The sequence below is a fragment of the Trachypithecus francoisi genome, unplaced genomic scaffold, assembly GCF_009764315.1.
Source record: "Trachypithecus francoisi isolate TF-2019V2 unplaced genomic scaffold, Tfra_2.0 Lachesis_group8, whole genome shotgun sequence".
Lineage (NCBI taxonomy): Eukaryota > Metazoa > Chordata > Mammalia > Primates > Cercopithecidae > Trachypithecus > Trachypithecus francoisi.
The window spans coordinates 8854871-8868280 of record NW_022681473.1 but is presented as its reverse complement, the minus strand read 5'-3'; the positions used below and the strand labels follow the sequence as shown (position 1 = coordinate 8868280).

The 13410-nt window shown below is 52.0% G+C and overlaps 1 protein-coding gene across 2 annotated transcripts; it reads left to right on the top strand.

Annotated features, from left to right (window-relative positions):
• Positions 1 to 189: 189 nt before the first annotated feature.
• TIGD3 (tigger transposable element derived 3) lies at positions 190 to 5381 on the top strand. Of its 2 annotated transcripts, none has more exons than XM_033207784.1 (2): positions 190 to 273; positions 3562 to 5381. In XM_033207784.1, exon 2 carries the CDS (start codon positions 3578 to 3580, stop codon positions 4991 to 4993), a length of 1416 nt encoding a protein of 471 aa, XP_033063675.1. In that variant the 5' UTR covers positions 190 to 273; positions 3562 to 3577; the 3' UTR covers positions 4994 to 5381. The 2 variants fall into 2 exon arrangements, with proteins under 2 accessions (XP_033063675.1, XP_033063674.1); XM_033207783.1 differs by lacking the exon at positions 190 to 273 and adding an exon at positions 1732 to 2738.
• Positions 5382 to 13410: the final 8029 nt, after the last annotated feature.

Sequence of the window (13410 nt, the reverse complement as noted above, 5' to 3'; positions counted from 1 at the left end):
ATAAAACATTTTGAAATACAGCTTTTTTCCCCCAAATTAAAATTTTTTTGTGGAACCCCAATATGTAAAGTAAATATAAAATTGTTTATTTTGTTAGTCTTAATTTATTACACAAATTCAAGTTTATAACAATTATTTGTTATAAAGAACAATGAAGCTGTTTTGATCAATACAAAATTTGGGTTAAAATTAACTTTAACATCTATTTTTGTGTTTCAGTTGGTTTGGAGAAAATTCTGTTAGTCTTGGATACATAGATGGAAGTGGTGACAGGTTTATAACAGTTGACCTTGCAATCTCAGACATTTAAAACAGGACCAGAAGCTTATAATATCAATAAGCAAACTAATGACATCACCATGGGACACACAAAAGTTCTTGCAGGAGCAGGGTCTGTGTGGCTTCAGTTGCCTGCAGTGCTCCCAGGCAAGAGCAAGTGCCCAAGGGTCTGAACTGCCCGCAGTGAGGCCCTGCAGCCTTTCCCAGGGCATGTTGATGTGCACAAAGTAAGTTTCCCTGAAGACAAAGTGAATATGTCGACAGCTTACCTGGCAGCGTGTATGTCCTGAGTGTGTGTTTTAGAAGTCCAACTGTTGTTTTTATGTTTTTTTTTTTTTTTTTTTTTTTTGAGACGGAGTCTTGCTCTGTCACCCAGGCTGGAGTGCTGTGGCGGGATCTCAGCTCACTGCAAGCTCCGCCTCCCGGGTTCACGCCATTCTCCTGCCTCAGCCTCCCGATTAGCTGGGACTACAGGCGCCGCCACCTCGCCCGGCTAGTTTTTTGTAGTTTTTAGTAGAGACGGGGTTTCACCGTGTTAGCCAGGATGGTCTGGATCTCCTGACCTCGTGATCCGCCCGTCTCGGCCTCCCAAAGTGCTGGGATTACAGGCTTGAGCCACCGCGCCCGGCCTAGAATCCTTTTTTCTAGAACGTTCTGAAAGTCATCCTTGCCTATGGAAAGCCTAGGCCTACCTGCACTGTTATGTTCAGTAAACAAGCACGGTGCTCTGAGCTGGGGATTGTGTGAGGAGCAGAGCGCAGCCCGTCCTCATGCTTTTCCACTGAAGTAGGCCAGGCGGAGAGGGAGTAAAGCAATGAATGCTCTTTGGCGGCTGAGTAGTCCAAGAGCCAGAAAAGAAACGTTCAAATTTTTTTTTTTTTTTTGCCCTGCCGCCCAGGCTGGAGTGCAGTGGCCGGCTCTCAGCTCACTGCAAGCTCCGCCTCCCGGGTTCACGCCATTCTCCTGTCTCAGCCTCCCGAGTAGCTGGGATTACAGGCGCCCGCCTCGTCGCCCGGCTAGTTTTTTGTATTTTTTAGTAGAGACGGGGTTTCACCGTATTAGCCAGGATGGTCTCGATCTCCTGACCTTGTGATCCGCCCGTCTCGGCCTCCCAAAGTGCTGGGATTACAGGCTTGAGCCACCGCGCCCGGCCTTTTTTTTTTTTTTTGAGACGGAGTCTTGCTCTGTCGCCCGGGCTGGAGTGCAGTGGCCGGATCTCAGCTCACTGCAAGCTCTGCCTCCCGGGTTTACGCCATTCTCCTGCCTCAGCCTCCGCAGTAGCTGGGACTACAGGCGCCCGCCACCTCGCCCGGCTAGATTTTTGTATTTTTTTTTTAGTAGAGACGGGGTTTCACCGTGTTAGCCAGGATGGTCTCGATCTCCTGACCTCGTGATCCGCCCGTCTCGGCCTCCCAAAGTGCTGGGATTACAGGCTTGAGCCACCGCGCCCGGCCGAAACGTTCAAATTAAGAAGGCTATAGCAGGCCAAAGTGAGGAAATTCAGGGTTTGCGGGAAGTGGGATTTGAGATGGGTCTTGGAGAGTTGGACAGTGTCAGTCGGTAAGATGGGGGTGCAGACGGAAGCCTGTGAGGAAGGCAGAGAGAGGATGCAGAGCTGTGAGCGCAGCTGTGGTGCGAATCAAGACGTCTGCGTTTAATTAGGGACTGAAGGTTAGCAGGGAAGGGAACGATACCAGATCTTGAATTTAAGAACTTGAATCTTGTAAAGTACCAAATCTAATAAAAATTAGTCCTTAGTCGTGCTAAATCAGAACTGGCCCAGGCATGCAGTGTTTCCGTGGCCGACAGACTCCAGCCAGCGCTGTCCATGGTAACCACCTTTTGTGTGGCTTAAAGCTTGCATCCATTTTCTCCTTTCATCGTTTTCCCAAAACAACTCCGTGAGGGCCGTTAGCCCTGCTTGGTAGGCGAAGAAGCCGAGGCGGCCTAGGGTCATGGCCAGGGAGCCTTTGGGACGCCAAGTCAGCTAGGTGGTCCTCACGCCGCCCACAAGGCTCGTCGGGCCCTCGAGGTCCGCGGCTACTGGAGGCGCCAGGCAAGTCCTGCAGGTTCCTGGCTCCGCCTCCCGCCCCTCCTCGCTAGAAGCCCCGCCCCCAGGGGTCTCGACGAACCGCCACTTCCGCGGCGTCCATTGAAACTTAGCCGGGGGAGGGACTGGGCGCCACTGAAGGCCAATCTGCTTGGGCCGGGGCGGGGCTGCAGCGGGTGGGTGCAGAAGGGCCGCACCGCGGACTTCGGAGCCGGGAGAGAGCCCGGCGCGGGCGGCGCGCACGGGGCCTGCTGTGCGCGCGCCCGCCCGCCGCCCGCGCAGCCCCTCGGCCCGCTCTGCCCTCGGGGTCGTGGCGCCCATCCCTCCCCTGTTCTGCTGTCGCCGCCCGGACAGGGGCTCGGGAGCCGGGCTAGGGGCAGGGGCTGGAGCCGCGGGACCAGCGCCTGAGGTGGGTGCGGAGCGGGAGGCCGGGCGGGCGCCTGGGGCCACCCCGCCGACAGACTCCGGGTCGAGGGGGAGTGGCCAGCCAGGGCGCGGAGTCCGGCTGCCGGCCTGCCTGGGTTCAGGCGTTAGTCCCGGCGCCCTGGGACCCTCCCAGGCGACCACCCTCCCAGCGGGGACACCCCGCCCCTCCGCTCCTCAGGCCGCCCGCCCTTTGTCGCTTGTGCACCTGCGCCCTCGGCCCTGCCCTCTCGCTCCCCTCAGGGCGGACCCTCGCCCAGCCTCCCTTTCAGGACCCGGCACCATATTAGCCTCGCTCCTTCAGACCCCCTCTGTCCCCTTTGTCGTCTGTACACCTGTCACCTCAACTCTGTGCATCCACCCACCTCCCCGCCCCCAGCGGCGTCATCTGAATACAGCCCAGGCCGCCTCCCCCTCCCTCCCGGGGGCTCCTCCCCTGCTGCCCCGTAGCCCCACACCTGCCCCCTCGGCCCCAGCCCCAGGCCCTCCCCCGTCCGTGCGCCTTTGTTATCTCTGCAGCTGTCCCCTCCACTCTTCGTCCTTCTCCCCCAGTGAGGCCAGACCCCAGCCCAGACTCCCCTGTCCTTCTGAGCGGAGAGACGCCCCCTCCCCAGCTCTGCCCTGGCATCCTGGGGACCGGGCCAGCCGGCTTCCACTCGGCCTAGCCACTTTCCTGCCTCTTCCGGCGGGTCCAGTCTCCCCTGGTGCCTGCGCACGTCCTCATCTAATCTCTTTTCTCTCCTGCGCTCCTCTCCTAGCCCTCCTGGCCTCAGCTTACTCTACCCGCTCATTCTTTCCTCCCCGCACAGGTGCCCCGGAGAGGCCATGGAGCTGAGCAGCAAGAAAAAGCTTCACGCCCTGTCCCTGGCCGAGAAGATCCAGGTGCTGGAACTCCTGGATGAGTCCAAGATGTCCCAGTCGGAGGTGGCCCGGCGCTTCCAGGTTTCCCAGCCCCAGATCTCGCGCATCTGCAAGAACAAGGAGAAGCTGCTGGCGGACTGGTGCAGCGGCACAGCCAACCGAGAGCGCAAGCGCAAGCGGGAGTCCAAGTACAGCGGGATCGACGAGGCTCTGCTCTGCTGGTACCACATTGCCCGGGCCAAAGCCTGGGACGTGACGGGGCCCATGCTGCTCCACAAAGCCAAGGAGCTGGCCGATATCATGGGCCAGGACTTCGTGCCCAGCATCGGCTGGCTGGTCCGCTGGAAACGCCGAAACAACGTCGGCTTTGGGGCCCGCCATGTTCTTGCTCCTTCATTCCCCCCTGAGCCACCTCCCCCAGGGCTCACATCCCAGGCTCAGCTGCCTCTTTCCCTAAAAGACTTCTCTCCAGAGGACGTGTTTGGCTGTGCTGAATTGCCCTTACTGTATCGGGCAGTGCCCGGCAACTTGGGTGCATGTGATCGAGTACAGGTGCTGCTGTGTGCCAACAGCAAGGGCACCGAGAAGCGGCGGGTATTGCTGGGTGGGCTCCAGGCTGCCCCGAGATGCTTCTTTGGGGTCCGCAGTGAGGTTCTGCCTGCCTCCTACCACCCTGACCTGGGCATCCCCTGGTTAGAGTGGTTGGCACAGTTTGACCGGGACATGGGACAGCAGGGCCGGCAGGTGGCTTTGCTGCTGGCTGCCCGAGTGGTGGAGGGACTGGCAGGCCTGCCTGGGCTCTACCACGTGAAGCTCTTGCCTCTGGCCGCCTCTAGCACCACGCCTCCCCTGCCCAGCTCAGTGGTCCGGGCCTTTAAGGCCCATTACCGACACCGGCTGTTGGGCAAATTGGCTGCCATCCAAAGCAAGAGGGATGGCACCTCGCTGGCTGAGGCCGCGACGGGCATCACCGTGCTGGACGCCTTGCATGTGGCGTCTGCCGCCTGGGCCAAGGTGCCTTCTCAGCTCATTTTCAGCAGCTTCATTCAGGAAGGGCTGGCTCCCGGCAAAACGCCCCCGTCCTCGCACAAAGCCTCTGAGATGCCACCAGTTCCCGGTGGGCTGAGCCTAGAGGAGTTTTCCCGCTTTGCGGACCTGGAGGGTGACGAGCCAGGGCCTGGAGTGTGTAAAGAGGAGACAGGCACTGAAGACGAGGAGGGGGACAGAGAGGGTGCCTTTGAGCCCCTGCCCACGAAAGCTGATGCCCTCCGGGCCCTGGGCACCCTGAGGAGGTGGTTTGAGTGCAACAGCACTTCTCCTGAGCTGTTTGAAAAATTCTACGACTGTGAGGAGGAGGTGGAGCGGCTTTGCTGCCTATGAAGGCACTTTTGCTGCTTACCAGAGCCCCCTCCTCTCCTGTTTCCCATGGAAACGGCCTCTTCAGAAGGCAGATCCAGGCTGTCTCTTTCCTGTGGAAATAGAACTGTCATAAAGGTGTATAAGGGAGAGAAGTTGGGACACCAAGTCTGAGCTTGGAGTGGCAGTCGTCCAAGCCCCAGGAAGAGAGCGCTAAAGATGGGGCTTCAACGGTAGGAATCCAGGCTACTTAGTTTCTAAACCTTGCTTGAAAGTTACAGAGCCTTAGAAAGAGTTAGTCTAGAGGCGGGCGCTTAGAAAGGTGGAATGTGGGCTTTTTGGACAGACTTCTTCCTTGAACTCTGTGTTAAAAACAGTTCTGCTTCTGGAAATAAAGTTTTTAATCAGAAAAGAGGCCAGGGTGTTATTTTCGTGGAAGAAGGGTAAAAATTTCCCATTCAGATTTGGAAAATTAATTGCTGGTGGTCGCTGCGGTGCAGCTGTCTGTCCATGACCAGTAGGGATCCTCCTCTTCCGGATATTCAACAGCAAGGACTCTCAGGGCATGGGCACTGCTTGTGGGCTACCCTCCTGAGAAGGAAGCTCCAGGACACACAGATCCCAGCTACTGCCCCAGAGAAGCTGCAGCTCCAATAGTTTCGCTCAGATTGTGTGTGTTTGGGGTTGGGCAGGCTACGGACATGTCAGGGAAACAGAAAGGAGCCGGAATTGGAATGGAATAGTCATTCATTCTTTTTTTTTTTTTTCATTTGCTCAATTCACAATATCACTTCAGCAAGGCCTCCTATGTGAACAAGTTGCAAAGACGGTGTCTGTGCTGGGCAGAACCTCGCAGCCCATGACAGTGGGGTGTGATTAAGGCTGTGATAACGGCTGTTCAAAGTGCCTGGCCCCACAGAGCTGGGGAGACTCCAGGGGGAGATGAGCTTTGAGCTGCAGTTTGAAGGGTGTCCCAGACCAAGGGACAGCATGCGCAGAGTCTGATTGGAGTGAAGGAGCACAGTGTGGTGGGGGCGGGGGCAGGCAGTTCTGCCAGAGCATGGCATACTTGCGGAGGTAGGGGCAGAGTGCAAGGAGAGACCTGGAGAGTAGGAAGGGCCTTTAGCCAACCAAGCTTAGGGGTAGGACTGAAGGGGTGGCCTGCTCCTCCACACCTGTGGGCGTTTCTAGAGACTTGAGAAAAGAAATGAGACACAGAGACGAAGTATAGAGCAAGAAAAAGTGGGCCCAGGGCACCCGCGCTCAGGATACAGAGGACCCGCTCCGGCCCTGGTCTCTCAGTTCCCTCAGTATTTATTGATCATTATCTTTACCATCGTAGAAGTGGCAGGATAATAGGATCTTCATAAGGAGAAGGTCAGCAGAAAGACATATGAATAAATATCTCTGTGACATGAATAAGTTCAAGGAAAAGTGCTGTGCCTTGATATGCATATGCAAACATCTCCATAAACCTTTTTAGTGCATAAAGAGCAGCATTGCCTCTAGCACGTCCCACATTCAGCCCTAAGGCGGTTTTCTCCTTTCTCAGTAAACAGAACATACAATCGGGTTTTACACGGAGATGTTCCATTGCCCAGGGGCGGGCAGGAGACAGATGCTTTTCTCTATCTCAACTGCCAAGAGGCCTTCTTTCCTCTTATACTAGTCCTCCTCAGCACAGACCCTTCACGGATGTCGGGCTGGGGGACGATCAGGTCTTTCCCTTCCCACGAGGCCATATTTCAGACTATCACATGGGGAGAACTTGGACAATACCTAGCTTTCCTAGGCAGAGGTACCTGCGACCTTCCACCTTTGGCAGTGTACGTGTCTCTGGGTACTTGAGATTAAGAGAATGGTGATGACTTTTCACAAGCAAGCTGCCTTCAGGCACTTGTTTAACAAAGCATATCCTGCACAGCCCAAAATCCGTTAAACCTTGAGTCACCACAGCACATGTCTCTTGCAAGGACAGGGTTGGGGGTAGCGTTACAGATTAACAGCATCTCAAATACAGAACAAAATAGAGTCTCTTATGTCTATTTCTTTCTATATAGACACAGCAACAGTCTGATCTCTCTTTCTTTTCCTCACATAGGATGCCATCAGAGGGTTTTAGATAGGCAGGAACAAGTCATTCTTGGGGTTCTAGAATAACGGAGTCTGTGTAGGGTGTGTCAAAGATGTGAAACCTAGAGGCAGAGAGACTCTGACTGATCCAGGTGAGAGTAGGTGAATCCTGAGCCAGATCCTGGGACTAGGATATAAAGAAAATGGTTTACTGGCTGGGCACGGTGGCTCACACCTGTAATCCCAGCACTTTGGGAGGCCGAGGTGCATGAATGACCTGAGGTCAAGAGTTCAAGACCTGCCTGGCCAACATGGTGAAACCCCATCTCTACCAAAAATACAAAACACTAGCCGGGTGCGGTGTCACATCCTGTAATCCCAGCTACTCAGGAGGCTAAGGCAGGAGAATCGGTTCAACTCGGGAGGTGGAGGTTGCAGTGAGCCAAAATGTTGCCACTGCTCTCCAGCCTGGGCAACAAGAGTGAAACTCAGTCTTAAAAAAAAAAAAAAAGAAAAAAGAAAAGAAAATGGTTTTACCTGGAAAGGATATGGGCTTTGGACACAGACTTTAGCTGGTAAAAATACAAGCTGCAGGTTGGGCACAATGGCTCATGCCTGTAATCCCAGCACTTTGGGAGGCCAAGGCTGGTGGATCATTTGAGGTCAGGAGTTCAAGAGCAGCCTGGCCAACGTGATGAAACTCTGTCTCTACTAAAAATACAAAAATTAACCACGTGTAGTGGCGCGCACCTGTAATCCCAGCTACTTGGGAGACTGAGGCAGGAGAATAGCTTGAACCCACGAGGCAGAGGTTGCAGTGAGCAGAGATCACACCACTGCACTCCAGCCTGGGTGACAGAATGAGACTCCGTCTCAAAAATAAAAAATAAAAATACTGGCTGGGCACGGTGACTTACACCTGTAATCCCAGCACTTTGGGAGGCCAAGGCAGGTGGATCACCTGAGGTCAGGCGTTCGAGACCAGCCTGGCCAACATAGTGAAATCCCGTCTCTGTCAAAAATACAAAAACTAGCCGGGCGTGGTGGTGGGCGCCTGTAGTCCCAGCTACTCAGGAGGCTAAGGCAGGAGAATCGCTTGAACTGGGAGGTGGAGGTTACACTGAGCCAAGATCACACCACTGCACTCCAGCCTGGGAGACAGAGCAGGACTCCCTCTCGAAAACAGAATAAATAAATAAAATGAAAATATAGGCTCCATGCCAAAATCCTAAGGGTGACCTTTCAGGCTCCACCATTGGCAATCACAAGACTTTTGCCTGGCAGGCTCATGGAGGGAAGCTGCCCTCCCACCCCAGTTTAGTGCATTGCCTGTGCATTGCAGGTTTCCGGAGAGAGGTGCAGTCAAAGACTCCAGGCCCCTAGACTGCCCTGCTCCTAAGCTCACCTGCATTCCTAGCCGGGCACCTCTATTCGGGGACCTGGGTTGAGGCAGTTTCCAACAGCTTCTACCAAGACCTCCTGACTGGAAGCAATGACTGAGATCCTTTCTCCGCGTCGACTCAGTACCTCTCATTCCAGCCCTTCTCCCCTGCCTCCCTAAAGTGCACGTCAGGTTAGGTCTGTAAAGAGCAAGGAACTTTTATTCTTTTTATTCTGAAACTCCTTGACAGTGAAACTGTTCCTGTCTGACCCTCGTCCCGTGCTGTTCTGTAAAATGGAACGCTGAGGAGCTGGGGCCTGTTTTTGCCTCTTGCTTGTAGGTTATAGTGAATGAAAAGAAGCTTTTGTGTTACTTTCAGCTTGCTTCGTTGTCCTAATTGACCACCTCCACACCTGGCAGCTTGAACTAATGATTCCCTTTCAAACACTTGCGAAGCCACCTGCCGGCCTTCCATTTTCTAGGCTGAGATCCCAAATCATTTAGCCTTTCCTCACAGGGTCTATTTTTTTCTACCCTGAATTCATATAAATTGTTCTTTTCTGAAACCTTTCCAGTTCTGACATATCTCTTTTTATTTGATTTTATTTATTTTTGAGACAGAGTCTTGCTCTGTCGCCTAGGCTGGAGTGCAGTGGCACGATCTCGGCTCACTGCAGCCTCCGCCTCTCAGGTTCAAGCGATTTTCCTGCTTTAGCCTCCCGAGTAGCTGGGATTACAGGTATCTGCCACCATGCCCAGATAATTTTTGTATTTTTAGTAGAGACAGGGTTTCACCATGTTGGTTAGGCTGGTCTCAAACTTCTGGCCTCCCAAAGTGCTGGGATTACCCAGGTGTGAGCCACTGTACCCAGCCTATTTATTTATTGTTTGTTTGTTTGTTTGTTTTTGAGATGGAGTTTTACTTTTGTTGCCTAGGCTGGAGTGCAATGGCATGATCTCGGCTCACCACCACCTCCACCTCCCAGGTTCAAGCAATTCTCCTGCCTCAGACTCCCGAGTAGCTGGGATTACAGGCACCTGCCACCATGCTGGGCTAATTTTGTATTTTTAGTAGAGACAGGGTTTCTTCATGTTGGTCAGACTGATCTCAAACTCCCAGCCTCAGATGATCCGCCTGCCTTGGCCTCCCAAAGTGCTGGGAATTACAGGCGTGAGCCACCGCACCCGGCCCATATCTATTTTATTTTATTTTTTATTTTATTATTTTATTTCATATTATTTTTATTTTATTTTATATTTTATTTATTTTATTTTATTTTATTATTATTTATTTTAATTTAATTTAATTTAATTTATTTTTTTTTTTGTCTTTTTTTTTTTTTTTTTTTTTTTTTCCTTTTTGTGGAGAACGGGGTCTCACTGTATTACCCAGGCAGGTCTCGAACTCCTGGGCTCAAGCTATCCTCCCGCCTCTGCCTCCCTGAGAGCTGGGATTACAGGCGTGAGCCACCACGCCCGGCTTAATTTTATTTATTTTTGAGATGGAGTTTTGCTCTTGTTGCCCAGGCTGGAGTGCAATGGCACGATCTCAGCTCACTGTAACCTCTGCCCTCAAGTTCAAGCAATTCTCCTGCCTCAGCCTCCAGTGTAGCTGGGATTACAGACATGTACCACCATGCCCGGCTAATTTTGTATTTTTAGTAGAGATGGGGTTTCTCTATGTTGGTCAGGCTGATCTCAAACTCCCGACCTCAGACGATCCGCCCACCTCGGCCTCCCAAGTGCTAAGATTACAGGTGTGAGCCACTGTGCCTGGCCCTACATCTCTTTTTAAATGTTGAAATCAAAATTACAGGCCGAGCGCAGTGGCTCACACCTGTAATCCCAGCACTTTGGGATTTGAGGCCAAGGCTGGCGGATCACCTGAGGTCGGGAGTTTGAGATCAGCCTGACCAACATAGAGAAACCTTGTCTCTACTGAAAATACGAAATTAGCCGGGCATGGTGGCGCATGCCTGTAATCCCAACTACTCCAGAGGCTGAGGCAGGAGAATCCCTTGAACCCGGGAGGTGGAGGTTGTGGTGAGTCGAGATCGTGCCATTGCACTCCAGCCTAGGCAACAGGAGCGAAACTCTGTCTAAAAAAATACACAATCTCTCCAGGTCTTACCAAAGCAACAGAGAGCAGCAGACAGATTAGCTCTCTGTCCTCAGGTGTCCCACTCCTGTCAGAGTAGCAGAATAATACAACGCTTTACAGCTGGCCTCTTCCCAGCCTTTTTTTAAAAGACCCATAATTAATCTCTTCCTTCCTTGAACTGCTGTCATATGGCAGACATTTCCCAATTGCAGATAACTTCATCTGCTCATGCAAGCAATATTCCCCGAACGCTTAGCTTGTGGCTCAGGCCCTGTTCTGGGACTGTAATGTCAATAGTGAATAAGACAGAGAGGATCCATCCCGTCTGTCAAGGCCCTTACTTTTTGTTGTTGTTGTTTGTTTTTTGTCTTGTTTTGTTTTGCTGTGTTTTTTCAGATGGAGTTTTGCTCTCATTGCCCAGTCTGGAGTGCAGTGGTGCCATCTCGGCTCACCACAACCTCCGCCTCCCAGGTTCAAGTGATTCTCCTGCCTCAGCCTCCCGAGTAGCTGGGATTGCAGGCATGCGCCACCACATCTGGCTAATTTTGTACTTTTAGTAGAGACGGGGTTTCTCCAGTGTTGATCAGGCTGGTCTCGAACTCCCAGCCTCAGGTGATCCACCTGACTCTGCCTTTCAAAGTGCTGGGATTACAGGCGTGAGCCACCACGCCCGGCCAAGGCCCTTACTTTTTAGAAGAGGGAGAGCAAGAATAGACATTAAACCCATGAGCACAGTCATTTTAGACAGCGAAAGGTATCAAGATGAAAATAAAATAATGATGTCAGAGAGAGTGACACGGTGCGTAGTCAGGAAAATGACCTGTGAGCTGCGTTGTGAATGATTTCTCTGCAAAGGGAACTGTGGGTACCAATCCAGATGGTTAGAAACAGCTTCACAGGGTTAAGAAACAGAAAGCAGTGCCTATGGCCGCAAGTGAGGGAGGCCAAGGGGGGGAGGAAGTGAGAGAGGTGGACAGGGGCTTTCACCAGGGAGTGTTTAGATTGCATTCGAAGCAAAATAGGAAGTTGATTTGCTTTTTCTTTTCTTTTCTTTTTTTTTTGTGGGGTGGGTTGGAGCTGTGTGGTTTAGATAAAGGAGGAACAAGATATGTTTTTGTTTATTTGAGGCAAAGTCTCACTCTGTCTCCAGGGCTGGAGTGCAGTGGCGTGATCTGGGTTTACTGCAACCTCCGCCTCCTGGGTTCAAGCGATTCTCCTGCCTCAGCCTCCTGAGTAGCTGGGACTACAGGTTACTACGCCCAGCTGAAGGGGTGGCCTGCCCCTCCACACCTGTGGGCGTTTCTCCTTAGGTGGAACGAGAGACTTGAGAAAAGAAATGAGACACAGAGACAAAGTATAGAGAAAGAAAAAGTGGGCCCAGGGGACCGCGCTCAGCATACAGAGGACCCGCGCATAATTATCTTCACCATCTTAAAGATAAGGGAGTGGCAGGACAATAGGATCATTTTAGGGAGAAAATTAGCAGTAAGACATATGGATAAAGATCTCTGTGACATGAATAAGTTCAAAGGAAAATGCTGTGCCTTGATATGCATATGCAAACATCTCCATAAACCTTTTAGCAGCATTGCGCCAGCAAGTCTCGCCAGCAAGTCCCACCTTATGCCCTAAGGCGGTTTTCTCCTAACTCAGTAAACAGAGCATACAATCGGGTTTCACACCGAGATGTTCCATTGCCCAGGGACGGGCAGGAGACAAATGCTTTTCTCTTACTTGAGATTAAGAGAATGGTGATGACCTTTAACCAGCAAGCTGCCTTTGGGCACTTGTTTAACAAAGTACATCCTGCACAGCCCAAAATCCATTAAGCCTTGAGTCACCACAGCACATGTCTGTTGCAAGGACAAGGTTGGGGGTAGGGTCACAGATTAACAGCATCTCAAATACAGAACCAAATGGAGTCTCTTATGTCTACTTCTTTCTATATAGACACAGTAACAGGCTGATCTCTCTTTCTTTTCCCCACACCCAGCTAATTTTTTTTTTTTTTTAATTTTTAGTAGAGATGGAGTTTCACCATGTTGGTCAGGCTGGTCTCAGACTCCTCACCTCATGATTCATCCGCCTCGGCCTCCAAAAGTGCTGGGATTACAGACGTGAGTGATTGCGCCCAGCCCCGCAAGATATGTTTTATGTGTGTGTTTCTGGTTTCTTGGTTTTTTTGTTTAGAGACAGGGTCTCACTTGGGTGCCCAGACTGGAGTACAGTGGCATAATCATGGCCCACTGCTGCCCCAAATTCCTGGGCTCAGGCAACCCTCATGCCTTAGTCTCCTGAGTGGCTGGGACTACAAATATACAAGTGTGCACACCACACCTAGCTAATTAAAAAAAAATGTTTTGTTTATAGAGAGACTCTCTCTCTATCTTGGCCAGGCCGGTCTCAAAGTCCTGGTCTCAAGCAATCCCTCGGTCTTCCAAAGTGCTGGGGCTACAGGTGTGAGCCATGGCGCCCAGCCTATGTTTTTGTTTTGTTTTGTTTTGTTTTTGAGACAGAGTTTCACTCTGCCACCCAGGCTGGAGTGCAGTGGCACAATCTCGGCTCACTGCAACCTCCGCCAATTCTCCAGACTCGGCCTCCCGAATAGCTGGGACTACAGGCACACACCACCAAGCCCGGCTAATTTTTTTGTGTTTTTAGTAGAGACGGGGTTTCATCATGTTGGCCAGGCTGGTGTCAAACTCCTGACCTCGGTGATCCACTGCCTCAGCCTCGCAAAGTGCTGGGATTACAGGTGTGAGCCACCGTGCCTGGCCTATGTTTTACGTTTTTAAAAAATCTCATTCTAGGCCGGGCGCGGTGGCTCACGCCTGTAAACCCAGCACTTTAGGAGGCCGAGGCAGGTGGATCATGAGGTCAGGAGAT